At 47.0% G+C, this 18,853-nt stretch overlaps 1 protein-coding gene across 1 annotated transcript; it reads left to right on the top strand.

The window, feature by feature from the left end:
• Positions 1-708: 708 nt before the first annotated feature.
• On the top strand, positions 709-18,403 carry LOC100025189 (zinc finger protein 501-like). The gene is made up of 5 exons (XM_007492389.3): positions 709-870; positions 10,219-10,275; positions 10,649-10,775; positions 11,672-11,839; positions 13,212-18,403. Exons 2-5 carry the CDS (start codon positions 10,243-10,245, stop codon positions 14,381-14,383), a joined length of 1,500 nt encoding a protein of 499 aa, XP_007492451.2. The 5' UTR covers positions 709-870; positions 10,219-10,242; the 3' UTR covers positions 14,384-18,403.
• Positions 18,404-18,853: the final 450 nt, after the last annotated feature.

Genomic DNA, 18,853 nt, shown 5'->3' with positions numbered 1-18,853 from the left:
CTGCCTGAGCCCCATCCAGGCAAGGCTCTTCCCTACCCGCTTAATGATGGTGGTTCCCGCTGCTTCCTGTCTCTGTCCAGGTCCCCCTCCCCCTCTCCGAGGCACCCTCCGAGCTGGCCCTCGGACTGCACGGTCTGGGCGCCCGGCCCCTTCTTCCCTGGGTGACGGGGAGAGGTGTTTCTTTAAAGGAGAAGGGGCTTAGGTGGCACGGATCAACAGGAGGACCAAAAACTCCACTCAGAGGGGAGTGGTGATCAGTGTTTAACAACCGGCTCCCCGGGCCTCAGACACTGGGGCCCCCTTTCAGGTTCGATCTGGCTCCTGAGTGCTTCTTGGGGTCCAGACGACTGACCCGAGCTCTCTTTGTAGCCTCTGAATTCCTCGACACCAGTGTTCAGGGTGGACATTTAACAATCGGCTTTCTAGGGCCGTAGGGAACAGGCTCTAGCATCCCCTCCCTCCCTCCTGCGAAGGACTGGGGCGGGGTCTGGATTTCCAGTCTCTGGTGGAGTTCGAACGGGGCGGGGTCTGGCGGGGCTCAAATGGGTGCACACGCGCACCCGCCGCTCGCTCCCTCACTGTCTCACACCACCGAGCTAGCCTAGGTGACAGTCCCTGCAGCGGAAAGGCCGCACGGCGCATGTGCCCACCCTGGCCCCGCCCCTCACCCGGTCCCGCTCCCCTACCCAGCTGCTCCGTAAGTGCGCCTGTGCACTGCTAGCGAGGCTCAGGACTCCGTTTCCCAGAAGCCTCAGCGCCACATTCAGGCAGCGGGGAGGGGAAGGGAAAGCCTCTGCGCAGGTGCAATGCTCAGCTGGCGTAGAGGGGAAGCCCCAAGCTCTGGAGTAGAGGAAATAGGCGCGTGCTGAGGTGAGCCCCCTCCTGGGTGACGTCACAAGACGGGAGGGGGAGGGTCTGGAAGTGGCTCAGTGTGTGTGTCCGCGTGTGACCGCGGGGAGAAGGGAGGGGCTCTTCTGGGTTTGTACGCCTGTGCCCCGGGGGGTGTCCGTGTGACTCCCGGGGACTGAGCTCACTTGGGGCGCGTGTGTGTGAGACTGCCTGCTGGGCGGGCACTAGCGTGTGCCTGAGTGTGCCTTGTCTGGTGGGTGTGCACGCGTGGGTGTGTACTGTGTTTGCCGGGTGTGCACGCACGCTTGCACGCAGGTGTCTGCTGGCTGTGCCAGCTGCCGTGTGGATAGTGTGTCCTCCAACGCTGGCTTGACAGTGGCTCTTGTGCAGCGGGGCGCGCCCCCTCGTGTCCGTGACGGGTCCGTGGCAGCCCTCCTAGCCGGACTGAAGACTTGGGGGGAAGGAGGTGGGAGCAGCGCGCCTTGTTGCTGGGGAAAGGCGGCCTCCCCCAGAGGCTTCCGGAGCGCTTCCCCCGCCCATTGGACCCGCCCCCAGTTCACCTCCTGGTGGCCACAGAGTGGGGATTTCTGTGCGGGGTTTTGGTGTCCGACTGCCGGGTTCCTCTTGGCCCTCTGGTTCTTGTCCGGACAGACCCAGAGGGCCTTCCCGGCCCAGCACCGCCCCCTGAATCCACGGGTGACCCAGCCCTGGTCCGGCTTCTGCCCGAGTATGGCTGCTCAGGGCCAGGCGCTGGGCTGGAGTGACTTGCCCAGGGTCCCCCCAGGAGGATTCGAGGGGAGACTTGAACCCACGACTTCCCGCCTGGCACTCGGCCTGTCTTCCTCTTCACTTTAGAGCCGCCCCTTCCTGCCTCTGCATCGCGCTGCTTCCTGGAGCTTTGCCTCCTCTTCCCCAGCCACCCAGGCATCCCTCGTGACCGGAAGGAAGCACAAGAGCCCCTGCGGGAAACAGGAGCCCCCAGCTCCGTCCTTTACCTTACAGACTTCCCAGAGGCTGGGGAAGGAGAGAGCTTTGCTGCTGGGTCCACCCCTGGCAAGGCTCTGAGCAGAGAACAGCCGAGCCATCGGGGAGCCCGAAGAATGGCGGCCGGGCAGCAGAGAGCACCGATGGCCTCGTGCCAGGCAGAGCCATGGGGAGCCCGAATGGCGGCCGGGCAGCAGAGAGCACCGATGGCCTCGTGCCAGGCAGAGCCATGGGGAGCCCCAATGGCGGCCGGGCAGCAGAGAGCACCGATGGCCTCGTGCCAGGCAGAGCCATGGGGAGCCCCAATGGCGGCCGGGCAGCAGAGAGCACCGATGGCCTCGTGCCAGGTAGAGCCATGGGGAGCCCGAAGAATGGCGGCCTGGCAGCAGAGAGCACAGAAGGGCCTCGTGCCAGGCTCCGTTCTCAGAAGAAGCCACAGTAACAAGGAGGAAGGTGCAAAGCTGAGCAGTTGCTGGGCCTCCGGACACCCAGAAAGTAGCCAAAGAGGGCTGCAGAAGCAGGGCAGACCCTTCCTTGCTGGCTGACCTTGGGGCAGTCACTTTGCCTGGCCTCGATTTCCCTTCTGTGTACGGGGATGTGGCGAAGAGTAAGTGCTGCATAAATGCCAGGGATTCGTATTGCGTTAATATTCGTGGGTGAAGCTAAGAGCTGTCCAGCCAATCTGGAAAGGAACGGAGGTCCCACAGGGACTAATTCTAACACCCCCCCCCCTTTTTGGCAGATGCCAGGAAGTCTGCACCCTGAAGATCCCATAAGCACCAAACGACTCCTGGCAGCACTTCTATGTGTAGCAAAGAATCAGAGCAAAGTTCATGTCTTTCGGGCTAAGAATGGTCAAACAATCGGTGTGTGAATTGGAATATTGCTGGGCTGTAAGAAATGATGAAGGTGCCGCACTCAGAGAGGACCGCTGCAGGCTGAGGTGCCTAGAACTTGGGGCAGCTCTACAGTGACTCCGTGTTCTTCAGCTGTGTCCACCTCTTCATGACCCAATGGACTTGGGCCCATGGGGATCTTTCAGCAAAGATGCCAGAGTGGTTTGCCATTTCCTTCTCCAGTGGTCAGTGATCCAATGTAGGCAACAGACATTAAGTGACTTGCCCAAGGTCACACAGCTGCTATCTGAAGCTAGATTGAACTTAGGTCTTCCTGACACAAAGCCTGGTGCTCTAGCCGCTGAGCCTCCAGCTGACTCTGTACAATGACTGTAGTAATGTAAATAGAAAGGGGAAAAAAAATCCAGAAAGATACCATCATTAAGATGACCCAGAAACTTGTCTCCAGAAAAGAGAGAAGAAAATGCAACCAGACTTCTGACTAAGATGGCTCCTGAATGGGAAACGTACCACACATTTACTCCAGCAGACTTGAATAAAGACCAAAACATCCAGGGAAAAGCACAAGAGGGACTTCTTTCATTCCCACACTGATCAAGGAAAGGGAACCTCTGGCAAAGTCAGTGCTTGGGCAGGTTCCTCTCCTAGAGTGGTCTGAGATTGGCCAGAGATACACAAAGCCTGTAAGGTCTCTGTCTGGAGGCAGCAAGAGCAGAGGGCTTCCTTAGCTCCAGTGTGGGAACCCCTAGGAACAAGAATGGGCATCACAGAACTGGAACCCTCAGACCAGGCCTCGTAGGGCCCTAACTTTCTGTCCCAAGATTCCAGAAAGCACCCCCAGCATTGATCATTTTGACCTTCAACTATCCAAGGAGACCTAGATTTGGGAGCTGGAATCTGGGCAATCCAAGGCAAGCCCAGGTGGGGTTAAGCTTTTGCCAAAATTGCAGCAGCGAGGCCAGTGAGGAAAACCTGACTCCAAAACAAAGAACAAGTTAAGAACAAAGCTGGAGAATCAAAAATCTAAAAATGCCCCCAAAGAAGGGAGTAGCTCTTCAAAAAAGAGAGTAACATTGCAAGCAGAGATACGAAGGGAAAACTTTTATTTTTCACAAGAAGTATGCTGTATGAATACCTAGAAGAAATGAAGCAAGAGCTAAAAATAAGCAAGAGAAAAGTTCTAGAAGAAATAACTGTCAGGAGAATAAATGGCTTAGAAGAAAAAGTGGTAAACATTATCTAAGGAGTGGACTCCTTGAAAACTAGAATAGACCAAACAGAAGTCAGTGACTTGGGGACAGGAAATATTAGAATGAAATCAAAAGACTAAAAAAATAGAAGAAATTGTAAGCTATCTCATATAAAAAGCCACTGATCTAGTTGATGGATCAAGGAGAGGGAATTTGAGAATCACTGGACTCTCCTAAAACCAAGATTATATTTTTAAAAAGTTAGACACCATTTTTCAAGAAATCATAAAAACTACCTTGATTTGTTAGAACCAGAAGACAAAATGAAAACAGAAAAAGAAACCTCAAAAAGATGAGTTCTAGGAGTGTCATGGTCAAAATCTAGGGTTCTCATGTCAAAGAAAAAAATACTGTCGGTATCTAGAAAGAAGGAGTTTAAGTACCAAGGGACCAAAACCAGAATCACACAAGGTTTAGCAGCTTTCATTTTCCATAAGATGAAATCTTATAATCCAAATTCCCAAAGTTAAAGACTTGCAGGCTTGAATAACAGCCTACAAAATGGAGTATAAGTTGTAAAATTGAGATTTGAACTCTGGACTTCAATCCCCACAAGCCCTTGCTTCACTTCCCCAAAATGCTTTGTTATCTCACGGAATTCTGAGGTGGGCTGAGGTGGGCGAGATCGAGAAGGTATTTAAGCTGATTACAAAGGCTTTTGAGGTCTTTTTTTTGGACTTCCGTTTTGGAGCAGAGGCATCTCTTCCATCATGTGAGATTATCTTGTCTAGGCCACTCTGGCCTAGGCACGTGTTTCTTATCCTGCCTTTTCTTTAATCTTTAACTTTAATAAACCTCTAAAAAAATATAATACTCCTTGCAGAGAGAAACTAATTTCTACCTGCCTCAGTCTCCCCATATTCCTAAATTTTAATCTTTACAAAGTAATCCTATGGGGGAATAAAAGGATCTTTAACTGAATAGATTTTCAAGCATTTCTTTTATTATTTTAAATTTTAATTAATTTTTTTTTCCGTGTTGCTTGTTAGCTCCAAGAGTGAGTAAGGAAGAGGGGAGGGAGAGAACATGAATCATTTAACCTTGGAAAAATACTTAAAAATAAATAAATTTGGGGGGTTAGGTGGCTCAGTGGATTGAGAGCCAGGCCCAAGGATGGGAGGTCCTGGGTTCAAATGTGGCCTCAGATACTTCCTAGATGTGTGACCACAATTCTACTGGGTTATACATATATTATCATTCAAAACCTATTTCCATATTATTCATTTTTATAACATTTTAAAACCAAAGCCTCTAATCATATACCCATATAAATAAGTGATAGATCATATATTATCTTCTGATTTTCTACTCCCACATTTCTTTCCTTAGATGTGGATAGCATTCTTTCTCATAAATCCCTCAGAATTGTCCTGGATCATTGTATTGCTATTAGTAGCAAAGTCAATTACAATTGATCGTCCCATGGTGTTTCTATTACTATGTACAATGTTCTCCTGGTTCTGCTTATTTCACTCTGCATCAGTTCATGGAGGTCTTTCCAGTTCTTATATAAATCAATCAATTCATCATTTCTTATAACACAATAGTATTCCATCACCAACATAAACCACAATTTGTTCAGCCATTCCCCAATCAAGGGACATCCCCTTCATTTTCCAATTTTTGCCACCACAAAAATCTCAACTACAAATATTTTTGAACAAACAGATCCTTTCTCATTTTTAAAAAAAATCTCTTTGGGATACAAACCCAGTAGTGGTATTGCTGGATCAAAGAGCAGGCATTCTTTTAAAGCCCTTTGGGTATAATTCCAAATTGCTTTTCAGAGTGGTTAAATCAGTTCACAACTCCACCAGCAGTGTATTAGTGCCCCAATTTTGCCACATCCCCTCCAACATTTATTATTTTCCTTTATTGTCATATTGGCCACTTTGCTAGGTGTAAGGTGGTACCTCAGAGTTCTTTTGATTTGCATTTCTCTAGTCAGGAGGGATTTAGAACATTTTTTCATATGATTATTGATAGTTCTGGTTTCTTTATCTGAAAACTGCCTATCCATATCCCTTGACCATTTGTCAATTAGGAAGTGGTTTCATTTCTTATAAATTTGACTTCATTCTTTGTATATTTGAGAAATTAGACCTTTGTCAGAGAAATTTGTTATAAATTTTTTCCCAATTGTTGCTTCCTTTTTAATTTTGGTTGCATTGGTTTTGTTTGTGGAAAACATTTTTAATTTAATGTAATCACAATTATTCATTTTATGTCTTGTAATGTTCTCTATCTCTTACTTGGTCTTAAATTATTCCCTTCTCCATGGATCTGACAAATATTCCACATTCATCTAATTGTAATATCACTCTTTATGTTTAAATCAAATACCCATTTTGAACTTATCTTGGTATAGAGTGTAAGATATTGATCTAAACCTAATTTTTGTTATATTGTTTTCCAATTTTCCCAACGGTTTTTGTCAAGTAGTGAGTTTTTATCCCCAAGGCTAGGATCTTTGGGTTTATCAAACATTAGCTCACTGAGGTCATTTACTCCTAGTCCATTCCATTGATCCACCCTTCTGTCTCTTCACCAGTACCATATTGTTTTGATGATTTCATTTAATTTCATTTTAATTTTTATTTATAAAGCCTCCCGGCCAGCGAGAAGCTTTATGGTAGGAAAATAGAAAAGGGATAGAAGTTTGTGAATCCCGCGAAGGGCGTGAAAGAGCCGACCTTTGAGATATGAGTAATGAGTCAGTAATCAATTATTAATATTCAGGAGCCACAGCCATGCTCCGACCACTGGACGTTACTTTTAAGGCTATTCCCATCCAGTGATCCCAATTCAACACTGCCCTGGTCAGAGGATAATACTAGCTCAGTAGAGAGAGAGATTAGAGACTGAAAGCGTTAGACAATGCTAGGTATTAGCATTGGAAAAGAGAAAGACAGAGAGAGACCTGACCAAAGGACTAGGCCTCAGGATAGAAAAAGAGGAGAGAGAAAGAGGAGAAGTTGGTCTGTAGGGCAAACCTGTCGATGTCCTTGAAGTGGGAGGAGCTGGCTGTGTCCCTTTCTTTTATTCTCTTTGATACGCAAATGAACTCAATACATATTGATAAGTTACATGATGCCTCAATACATATAGATGAGTTACATAGTGTATTGCCATTGGATAACTGCAAATTATGACAAGGTGAAGGTGGGGTTATTATCCTCATGTGAGTGAAACAAAGGGAAGCAAGGTTTGGCGCCTAAACTTCAGCCACGCTGGGAATAGAGTTCATTGCTATGCGCAGAATGGCCATGTGCTCACTCACAATCCTTGTCTCTCCACAATACCTATGGGCTGGACTGCTACAATTTAATTGTTCTTTCTTTCTTTCTTTCCCCTCATCCCACCCCCTTCCTGTAGCCAATGAGCAATTCCACTGGGTTTTACATGTGTCATTGATCCTGGAGTGATTTTAAATGGAGTTTCTCTTTCTAACTTTTCAAGCATTTCTGATGAAAAGACCAAAGCCAAATTAGAAAAATCTAGAAAGATAAATTTGTTCAGATGAAGAAACCAAGGCCCACAGTGGTTTTCTTGGGCTACTTTTCAGTTTCTTTTCTTTGTTACCAGAGAGGGGTGGTTGAGATGGATGAAGAAGGATTATTTGTATCAATACGAATTTACATATGTTTTAATAACTTGGCATTTGACCCATCCATAAAGAGGGCATTGGTGACTTCGGAGAGCGTGGTTTCCATTGAATAATGATCGAGTGTTGTTAGCTTTTAGTGTAGGAGCTTGTCTACAGGAAGGAGGAGGGCTGTTAGGGGATGGGATGGTTAAGAGGACTGTAGGAATAGGAGAAATCTGGGCCTGTTTGTAGGAAGCAGGGAAGCAGCCAGTAAGTAGAAAGTGCCAGATGAAGGGCCCGCTGCAGGAGGAGAGGGGAAGAAATGGGACCAGAGATCTCACTGCACGGTTGGCATTGGTAAAGACAATGTGTGAGGGAAGTTATTAAGGGGACTTTCCCATGAGGATAGAACCCAAACTCTGGTGTCCTCCTGGGATCCACAGGCAAGTCAGCAATTAAGGTAGAGGACAACAAGGCAGGGCCAATGTCCGATGGGCAAGTTAGCTCAGGAGGTCAGAAGGTATCGTGTGAAAGGTAGAGAACCCGGCCAAAGTGGACTTCGCTCTCTACCTCCACATTCCAACTAAGGCCAGAGGGTAGGCAGAAAGCCAGCCAAAGAGAGAACACTTATTAAGTTTTTCCTTTAAAATGGTCTGTCCTCTCTCATCTCTCACCTTAAGCTTCCCATGAATAAGCCATTCAACTCTCCAGCCTGACTCCTGTTGTGACCTCATCATGAGAGGCTGGAGTCCAGGAAGAGTCAGCGTGAGGGATGAAGGGATTGAGGGGCTGTGGGTGTAGAGGGAACCCCCACCAACTCTGCTTTCTCAGTCTAGTACTGGGCTGGTGCGGGAGACAAGGAGAGGAAAGCAGACGCTTCAAAGAATGAAATAAAGAGAAAATGAGGGGAATCGAAGGATATCTGTTTGGAGACTGGCTAGCCCAGGTTTGTATTGGACTGTAAAGATTAAAATTTAGGGGAGACTGGGGAGACTGAGACAGGTGAGGCAGGTAGAAATTAGTTTCTCTCTGCAAGAAGTATTATATTTTTTAGAGGTTTATTAAAGGTTAAAGATTAAAGAATATACAAGTAAGAAACATGTGCCTAGGCCAGAGGCCTAGACAAAATAACCTCACATCACGCAAGAGACGAGCCTGCTCCAAAACGGAAGTCCAAAAAGAGCCAAGAGAGCCCTCAAAAGCCTTTGAATCAGCTTAAATACCTTCTCGATCTCGGCCCAGGTGAGATTACAAGGCATTCTGGGGAAGTGGAGCAAAGGCTCGTGGGGATTGTAGTCCTGTATTCGAGTCTATTTTTTACAGGACCCAGTAAGCTGTGATTGTGCGACTTCCTTGATTAAATGATTAATTTGCACCCTTAAACCACCTATAGTGGGAGACATTCAGGGTTGGAGTTTGGAAAGAGGGAAACAAGTGCCTGGACTGTCCCAGGTCAGCCAGAGCAGAGCGGGGGAGACGACTCGAGTGAGTTGATGGGGAGGCATTCAAGAAGGTGGAAATGACAGGACTCAACACCAGGTTGGACGTGGGATGAGAGAGTGGAGGAGAGCCGCCAGGCGGGGGGAAGAGTGAGTGTTTCCCCAGCAGAGCCGCCCCTGCCCTGGTCCCCTTCCATCTCCCCCTAGAGCCAGTCCTCTCCTTGACCCTCAGCCCGGCGCTGCTCATCATCCTTATCAGGGGTCAGCAAGGGGACTTGGCAGGCAGAAAGTGACCTCGGGGAGCATTGGCTGGGGCTTGGGGAAGGGCAGGACGTCCCCCGGCATTTGCCGAGCGTGGAGAGCATGCATGGGGTACAAGCTTGGATTGGAAGGAGGCTAAGGGAGCTCTTAGGACTACTCTAGGGGCAGTTGGGTGGCTTAGTGGATAGAGTGCCAGGCAGGTGCTGGGTTCAGAGCCTTGACTGCTCTCCTGTCTTACAGACAATACAGTGACTCTGAGATACAAGTTGAGGTCCAAGAAAGACTTTACTGTAGGTCAGCGTCGGTTCTGTCGGGGGTAGCAGGCTAGGGATGGCAGAGGATCCCGGGGTCTGGTTCCTGGATGTCTGCACTACATCCAGTGATCCCAGAAGCTTTCCATGCACTCCCTGGGCTGAAGAAGGACCTCGAAAAGCTGGACGATGTCCAGAGGAGGGCGGCCAGGATGGGGACAGGCCTTGAGTCCCTGTCAGATGGGATTCCATTGAAGGAAGCTTGCTGTGGAGGAGGGGTGACTCCTTCACATGGATGAGCGACTCATTGTTCCATCTGGCTCTTGAGGTCCGCTGGCCTGACTGGCATCTCTTGGCCAGGCCTTTGGCATGGATGGAGAGCTCCTGCGTAGACCATGCCCCCTCCATAGCCACTCCTGGGTCACTGTGGAGCCTCAGTTTCTCCTACCTCCATTCTCCTGGGCCCCTTTCTCTTTGTGGCAGAGATCTCATCTCGTCTGTTCTCAAGGCTTTGGCTCTCATATTCCTGCAGATAACTCCAGATTCCATCTTCAACCCTAACTCTGCTGTGGGCTCTCTTGGCCACTGAGCCTTCCGCTTCTGAGATTCTGTGATTCTCTGACCCCAGAAGGTCAGGAGGGGATCCCCTAGCTGGGGCCAGGAGCCTTCTCATTGGATAAATCTAAGGACTGAACAACGTGTCCTGGCAGCCCTACCGTGATTCTTCTCTTTTCCCCACAGGTTTTCTGTCCAGAGGAAGACAGAATGGCTTCTGGGCTTCTGCTGACCAGAGTCCAGGTGAGTTGAGGTCTCTTCTCTGCAGGATTGTCCCCTCGGGTTCCATGCCATAGGCAGGTGGCCTTCCTGAGCCACGGGCAGCACTCGGGACTCATGCCAGCTGCCTCCGAGGCCGCCTCCTTGTCTTCAGGAGTAAAGAGAGGCCCTTCCTTCGGTGGCTTGACTCAGGTCTTTTACCTTTACTAGGGACGCCAGTCTTAAGGATGGAAACTTCCTTTGCTAACCTCCCCGAGTCAGGAAAGAGCCCAGAGCCGCAGACTCGCCCCTGGCCCATCTCCCCAGGTTGTGTCCATCCCCTGGCCCTTCCTCGGCCCTGCTGTGGTGTCCAGAGTGGCTGGCCCCCGGGCCAGCTCACGTGTGTTTGCTGTTTCAGGAGGCAGTGACGTTCAAGGACGTGTCTGTGGACTTTACCCAGGAGGAGTGGGGGTGCCTGAGCCCTGCTCAGAGGGAGCTCTACAGGGAGGTGATGCTGGAGAACTGCAAGAACCTGGCCTCCCTGGGTAAGGCTGCCTCCCCCTGAGGCTCTGCCTCTGGAGCCCAGAATCTTGGGGCCGCAGACCCCCGCAGGCTGTGGGCTTTCTCTCCTGGACTCCCCTTCCCAGGGCCCCCGGCTGAGACTTCCACAGGTGGGGAGCCGCTCCCCTCCCAAGTGGACGCAGAAAAACTTTAGACTCAGTATTTGGGGGGTGGCTGGAGACCATCCCGCTTGGGCTGCCCCTTTACGGAGCCAGAAAATGAGATCCGGAAAGCGGGAGCGATTTTTCAGCTACCTCCGCAAGAGGGAAGAAATGTGTCATGGAACGGGTTCCCTGGAGTCTCCCTGGGGCCTGTGCAGCCCCCCTGGGGCACAGAGCTCTCCTGGCTGGGTCGGGGCTTCGGCTGCAGGGGCTGTCCCCAGCGCTGGAGGTCTTCTAGAGAAAGTTCAATGAGGGCTTCAAAGGGGAAGTTGATCAGACCACGCTGGGGTCCCTTCCAGCCCCCGCAGCGAGAGGGCTGTGCGGTCAGATGGGCTGCCAGCGCCCAGGCTTTCTGCGGCCACCCCTCTTCAGTCTTTGTAGGAGACCCTGAGCCCCGGCTGCCCCGCGGGCTTTTACTGAGCCTCGGCTGCCCCCAGGGCGTCAGCGGGCTTTTACTGAGTCTCGGCTGCCCCCAGGGCGTCAGCCGGCTTTTACTGAGCCTCCACTGCCTCCAGGGAGTCATCTGGCTTTTACTGAGCCTTGGCTGCCCCCAGGCACTCCGTTCAGAGACAAGTCTAGATCCTCCTTTAGCGCAGGGTTATTGGGTAGAGCTGTGCAGCCAGGGAGGAGCAAGAGGCTCCTCAGAGGGATGGTGAGCTGGGAACCGGAGGAGAGCCCCAGCACCCAGACAGCCGCCTTGTTCTCTCCCCCACGTTCAGGGCTTCTGGATCCCGAAGCGTACCTGACGTCCTGTTTGGAACAAAGGAAGGAGCCCCGGGAGAGCCATCTGCAGGGAGGGGTCTTAAGAAGAGCCCGCCCGCCCCCAGGAGGCCACTCCAGCAGGCAACTGGGAGCCGGGGTGTGGAGCAGCCCCTCTGGTCACTCAGGTACAGCCATGTTGATGTGATGGACGGTGCCCAGGGCGAGGTGAAAGCCGGGGCTGGTGCTAGTGGCGGCAGATTTCCCAGCCATCAGCCCAAGTCTCAGGTTAGGCATCTGGAGCCTTGGTCCACCCCTCCAGCCAGCGACCCAGACAGTGCCGGGGCCCTTAGCCCTTCCCTCCCATACTGTGTTTGGCCCCTTCCAGCTCCGATGATCCCAACCTCTCAAAGGGGCTCCCCCTCTCTGAGCTCCTGCTCCCCCAGGCCCCAAGTCTGGACTCGGGTGCCTGATCTTTGAAGTCCCTCATCGCTGTCCAGCCCTGGGGCATTCTGGGACAGCGTTCCACCCTCCGCCTGCCCTCAGTCCAGCAGCTTCCCTTTTTGTTGGCCCTCCCTGCCGTGGCCCCCTTCCCAGGAATCCCTTCTCCCTGGCTTCTGGAGGGCAGGGATGTCTGTCAGGACTGCAGCTGCCCAGCCGACCCTGTTCACTCTCCATAGGCAGAGCAGGAGACCTATAGTATGTAGCATCCTCTGAAGCCCACGGGAACATGTATCAAGAGACACAGGGCTCACGCGTGTCCTGGGCCGTCTTTGGCACTTCCTTCCCCATCGGGGCATCCGCGTCAGCCACCTTAGTGCCAAAAGGGTATTATTGCCCGCTGGTGAACGTGCAGAGCCTTGAGCCAGGCCCTCCCACTGTCAGCCAAAGAAGCTGGACCGTGTGAAAAGAAGGTTCTGAGGGAAACCAGGGCTGGGCTGGAGACCAGGAGAGACCAGGCTGGTTCTCTTGTGCCCTGCGGAAACTGGTAGAAAGGGCAAGTTCAGGCTTAGTGTTAAGAATGACTTCACAGCGATTCCGCTATCCCTGCGGGGGAATGAATGGGCTGCTCTGGAGGGCTTGGAGGGGGGCCGAGTGACCACGATATGTCCTGTGTGTTCTAGTGCCGGGATTCCTTTTTCTGGCTTGGGCTGGACTCAGTCATCACAAGGGTCCTTTCCAACATGAAAATTCTCTGGGTCTGTGATCCTGCCACCACCCCCATATGGCTACCCTCAAATACTGGACCTGCCCCCCCCCCCCCCAGTATTTCCTTCTCCAGACTAAACATCTTCTGGTTCTTTAGCCTCATGTGACCCTGAGACCCTTCGCTTTCCTGCTTTTCCCACTTTGTTTGATGAACTGAATGACGCAGAACCTAATTTATGTTTCGCAACTGAGAAATGGTACTAACAATGCCGTCTGACCAGGATAGTCTAGGCGAGCTGTTCCATCGCCTCCCTTGTCTAAGGTATTATGTCCCCTCTAGTGTGATCTAAGTTTCCTCTGTGACTCCACATAACTTAAATTCATATTATTTCTATTATCAATTTCTTTCAGGCTGGGCTACTAGATTTGAGAACCAAGAATCGTCTCAAAATCAAGGAGTGTCACCTGGGATGCTAATAGAACATTTCGATGGGGATTTCCCCCAAAGCTGCACATTTGGGGAGGGTCCTATAAAAGAGATTGAGTTTTGGCAGAAGGTCCCACCTGACCACACCCATCTTAATCAACATAAGAGACTCCTGAAAAAAGATAAACTCTATGATTGTGAGGAATGTGGGAAGGTCTTCACTAGACACACAAACCTTATTCTACATCAGAGACTTCACACTGGAGAGAAACTCTATAAATGTGAAGAATGTGGGAAGGCCTTTAGCTGCAATTCATCCCTTACTCAACACCAGAGAGTTCACACTAAAGAGAAACCATATCAGTGTAAGGAATGTGGGAAGGCCTTCAACTGGAGGTCATCCCTTACTCAACATCATAGAATTCACACTGGAGAAAAACCCTATACATGTAAAGAATGTGGGAAGGCCTTCACCAACCGGGCCTCCCTTATTAAACATGAAAGAACTCACAGTGGAGAGAAACCCTATGAATGTGAGGAATGCGGGACAGCCTTCATTCAGAGATCGAACCTTACCAAACACCAGAGGATTCACACTGGAGAGAAACCTTATCAATGTAAGGAATGTGGAAAGGCCTTCACCAACCAATCCTCCCTTATTAAACATGAAAGAATTCATAGTGGAGAGAAACCTTATCAGTGTAAGGAATGCGGGAAGGCCTTCAACTGGAGCTCATCTCTTACTGAACATATTAGAATTCACACTGGAGAGGAACCTTATAAATGTATGGAATGTGGGAAGGCTTTCAGGAAAAGCTCATTGTTTACCCAACACCATAGAATTCACACTGGTGAAAAGCCTTATACTTGTAAAGACTGTGGCAAGGCCTTCAGGCAGATGTCATCCCTTACACGACATCAGAGAATTCACACTGAAGAGAAACCTTATGAATGTCAGGAATGTGGGAAGGCCTTCAGCAATAGCTCAAATCTTACCAAACATCAGAGAATGCACAGTGGAGAGAAGCCTTATAAATGCAAAGAATGTGGGAAGGCCTTCACCAACTGTTCATCCCTTAATAATCACAAAAGAATTCATAGTGGAGGAAAAGCCTATGAATTTAAAGAATGTGAAACAACCTTCAATTGGAGCTAAGCTCTTACTCCATGTAAAAAAAAACAAAAACATAGCCTGGAGGAGTATTCATTAATGTAATGAATATGGGAAAGCCTTATGTATAAAGGGTGAGGTCTTATTTAATTTCACCAAATCCATCCTGGATAGAAATTCTAAGAATGCAGTGAATGGAGAAAACCTTTCAGGCTTTACCATGACTGAAATCACTCTGTAGGGAATGCCTACAAATGTAAAGAGTATGCGAAAGGAATGAGTGGTTTTATGTCAGTCTGGCTTCCTTTCATCACTTAAGAAGAGTAATAAATTTACCAAAGTGAAAGAAAACCGCCAAAATATAGAGGCAAAGAAATCCTCAAAAGGAAAGTCTTGCGGGAAAAAAGCAGTGAGAATATAGTACTGAGTACTCAAAAAAATAACTCCAGTTATATTGAAGAAATAATATTAGTGTAATACCAACTAGACTCCCAACCATGAAAATGGAGCTACCACAAAGATTTCCAAAGTGAATGAAAGGCTTTTAAAAGAATTGAACATTTTAGAAGGGAAATTGGAGCTCATCAAATAGAATTAGAAAAAGTAAACAAAATTAATGGTTTAGAAGAGAAGGTGGAAATTCTTCATTTCAGTGGATGATAATGGATAAAAGGATAATGGAGGAGATATAATTCAAACATTCCAATATGCAAAAAATGAACATCAGAAGGTTGGAAATTGGCAAATTGAAAGTATGGCTGAAGACTCTATAGAGCCAAAAGCAAGACAACTGGCCTTGAAGTTGGTGAGACAATCTGAGAAGTGTTGGTGTCCCAGAAAAAACTGATGAAATTTAGAACCTGAATCTCGTATTTTAAGAAATCCTACACAAAAAGAGCCCAGAAGATTTTAATTAGTAGCCTGGAATACATTAAATCCAAGAACAGAAACTTCTGGTAAGGACTTTATTTGACAAGAACTTCTGGGGGAAATGGAAATATTTGTCACGAATGTGCTTGGACCTGCAACTCATAACAAAATAGGCTTACAGATATCCTGAATATAAGTGGTCACACCATCAAAATTAAAGGAGAAAAGAAGGAATTCTCTTTCTTTTTCTATAAACTACATGAAGTAAAGAATTCTTGACCAAACTACACATTGAAGTCATCACTTAAGACAAAAGAGATATAGAATTAAAGTTACATAGAATTAAAAAGGTTTTGCTCAAACAAAAGAAATATAAGGATAATAGAAATTTCCCAGTGGGGGGAAAATCTGTGTTAACTACGACTGATAAAAGCCTGATAATCCAAAATGTGTAGGCAATGAACAGAACTGTCTAACACCCAAAATCAAGTGGTCAGGGGATGTGGATAGTTTTCAGAAAAAAAATTGAAAGCCATAATGGTCTGATGAAAACATACTCCAAATTTACTCATCACAAGAGAAAAGCAAATTCAAAAAACAAATTTAAAACTTTCACCTCAACCTCACAAATAGATAAAGGTGAAAAAAAGAACAGTCACTGTTGGAGTTGTCAAGGAAACAGAAGTATGCCCCTGAATAGCCTCAACCATTATAGATGACAATTTGGTATTATACATGAAATGTGACTACATTGTTCATACCCTCTGTAAATATCAATCAGAATACAATATAGACTACCCTATATTTCTCCACAACAGCCTATCTGTTGGAAAATGACTAAAACTGATACGTGAATGTAAGGAATGTTATTTTATTGCAAAAAGATAAAGATGAGGAATTCGGAGAAATGTGGGAACATTTGTATGAACTAAAACCTAGTGAAGTCAGTAGAACCGGAACAATATCAACAATAATTATGACAGTGGAACTTCAAAGAGCCTCAAACACTGGTGACAGGAACGCGGGACCATGTGGGCAGAATGTGAATTGTGAATTGAGATCACTGTGTCAATTCTATTTGCTTAATTGTTCTTTTTTAAACAAGGGAAGGTTCGGTTTAGAGGCACAATGAAAATGAGATAATTGAAAACAATTGCAACATGAAAAGGTATAAATAAACTTTAAAAAAAATTAATGAGGATGATTTGAAAAAAAAATTGTTGTAGAAGTTATTTCTGATAAAGGACCCATATCCAGGGTATGTAGGAAGTGGATACAAATACAGAATACCAAGAACTATTCCCTAGGGTAAGGAGGGTTGCAAAAGGAAAGATGGAATTTTACATTTGAGTTGAGTGACAGCAACGATGGTTGGAAGCAGAGGATGCTGGGAAAGAAGAGGGGACTTAGCAAAGATCTGTGAAGAAATCTGGAGGCTTTTGAGCATTTCCTTGCTGGGGACCTCGCCAAGAACCATAAAAGGATTCATCTATATACTGCCCAGAAATTAATTCTGCCAAGTCATTTCATCAATCTGATACCTCAAGGACCATCTCAAGAGAGTGTCAGACACTTCAGACTGGAGAGGGTCGTGGACTCTTTGCCTTAGAGCCCAGCTTTCTCCCTTTGCCCTTTTACACCTGCTCTGACTATTCCTTAGCCCAGTAATAATATAACTAGTTGAGAGAATTAGTGGGATGGGAAGGAGAAACTCAAGTTGGCTAGACAGCTACTTGAGTGACAGACCTCATTTAGGGGGACAAATCAGGGACCCCGACTCCCTCTTTCCAACCCCCTACTTGCCTTATAACCATTGTTCATTAAACCTTTGACTTAACAGTCAGATATTTATTCAAGTGGTATATTCTTGGAGCTTAGGGATGGTAACTTGCTGAGAAAAGAGAGATCGGCTTTAACAGAGAGCAACCAAGACCCCTCCCCAGCTGAGTCAAGGACATGAGGAGGCTTGTCTCCTCAACCTCTTCATGCCAGGAAATCTGGGGTATCCCCTGGTTCACCTGATAGGGGAGACCTTCTCATCACTCATTCACAACAGGGGATCCCCTATTATCTGTGCAACATCCCCTTTCAGCATCACTGAGGAGAATGAAGGAGAGTAGGAGCCAGCCCATTGCATTCAGCTGTTTCCTTCTCAACAAGCTCCCTGGAAATCATCATCTTACCATCATTATAATAATACCAAACATATAATTAATGTACAATCCTTACCCTAGGGGGCGATGGAGGAGTGGCGATACAACAGGTGGAGGTGACCACTGGCAGTTGTAGTCACGATCCAGGCCACAGCCGCACCTCCCATAACAACTGGCGTCCCAGGCCCCATGTGCCACAAACTTTGCGCCTCAGCCTTTGGACTTCAAAGTCATATGAGGGTACACCGTAGATGAAAATGCACAAAGACAATCGTCATTCTCGGTTACCGAGACACTGCTACTATACCCTAGTCATGAGGAAATATCACATGATATAAACAATCTTTTCAGAAAGAAATTCAAATTATTAATATCCGTATGAATGTTCCAAGTCACTAATAATTAGAAACATGTAAAAATGGCTCTGAGATTTTATCTGAAATCATCAGAATGAAAGTCATCAATGGTAGAGACCTGTGGGACAGGCACACTAACGCATAATTACTAGAGCTATAAACTGACTCAACCATTCTGTAAAGGAATTTAAAATTATCCTAGAAAAGTTACTAAACAATATACATCCTTTGATCCAATTATACTACTAGTTAGGACTATACCTAAAGGAAGTCAAAGACAGAGGAAAAGTTTCCAAACACACACATTTTTAGAATAAATTTTGTTATAATCTTGTCTAGATCTATAAAATAATCCCTTGATAGTTTAATTGGAATAGTACTAAATCTGTAAATAAATTTAGACAGGGTCACTATTCGCATTACATGGGCATGACGCAATCATAAGAAATGACCATGTTGCCAATTATTTGCCTTCTTTTATTAATGTAAAGTGTTTTCTATTTGCATTTTTAAGTCTTGGTTGTAGCTTGGTAAGTAGACTTCCAGATATTTACTTTGTAGTTGTTTTAGATAAGACCTCTCTATCATTTCTTCTGGTTTTTATTTTTTGTAATATAGTAAAATTGATATTTTGATAGACTTTTGCATTTTTCTACTTTAATAAAGCTTTTCTCTCAGTTCTTTAATGATTCTCTGGGGTTTTCTAGGAAATCATATTGTCTGTAAAGAACAGTAATTTTATCTCTTTTGTCAGATAGTTTTCTTCAATGAATTTTTATACATCTTTTTTCTATTTGACCAATTCTGCTTTTTATTTTATTTTTTAAATTCATTAACTTATTTAATTAGTCAATTTAGAACCTTATTCCTTGGCTACAAGAATCATATTCCTTCCCTCCCTTCCCTCCCCCCCATCCTTCCCGTAGCTGATGCACAATTCCACTGGGTATTAAAAGTGTCCTTGATCAAAACCTATTTCCATGTTGTTGATGTTTGCACTAGGATGTTCCTTTAGAGTCTACATCCCCAGTCATATCCCCATCGACCCATGTAATCAAGCAGTTGTTTTCCTTCTGTGTTTCTACTCCCACAGTTTTCCCTCTGAATGTGGATAGTGTTCTTCCTTGTTCAAGATC

This window comes from Monodelphis domestica, chromosome 4 (assembly GCF_027887165.1).
Source record: "Monodelphis domestica isolate mMonDom1 chromosome 4, mMonDom1.pri, whole genome shotgun sequence".
Lineage (NCBI taxonomy): Eukaryota > Metazoa > Chordata > Mammalia > Didelphimorphia > Didelphidae > Monodelphis > Monodelphis domestica.
This window is presented reverse-complemented; position numbering and strand designations above follow the sequence as displayed.

Excerpts from the sequence above, each read along its gene's own strand:
- LOC100025189 (XM_007492389.3), top strand. The coding sequence starts at position 10,243 with ATGGCTTCTGGGCTTCTGCTGACCAGAGTCCAG. Across the intron at positions 10,276-10,648 it reads TTCTGCTGACCAGAGTCCAG|GAGGCAGTGACGTTCAAGGA; the intron begins GTGAGTTGAGGT and ends TTGCTGTTTCAG. Across the intron at positions 11,840-13,211 it reads CAGCCCCTCTGGTCACTCAG|GCTGGGCTACTAGATTTGAG; the intron begins GTACAGCCATGT and ends AATTTCTTTCAG.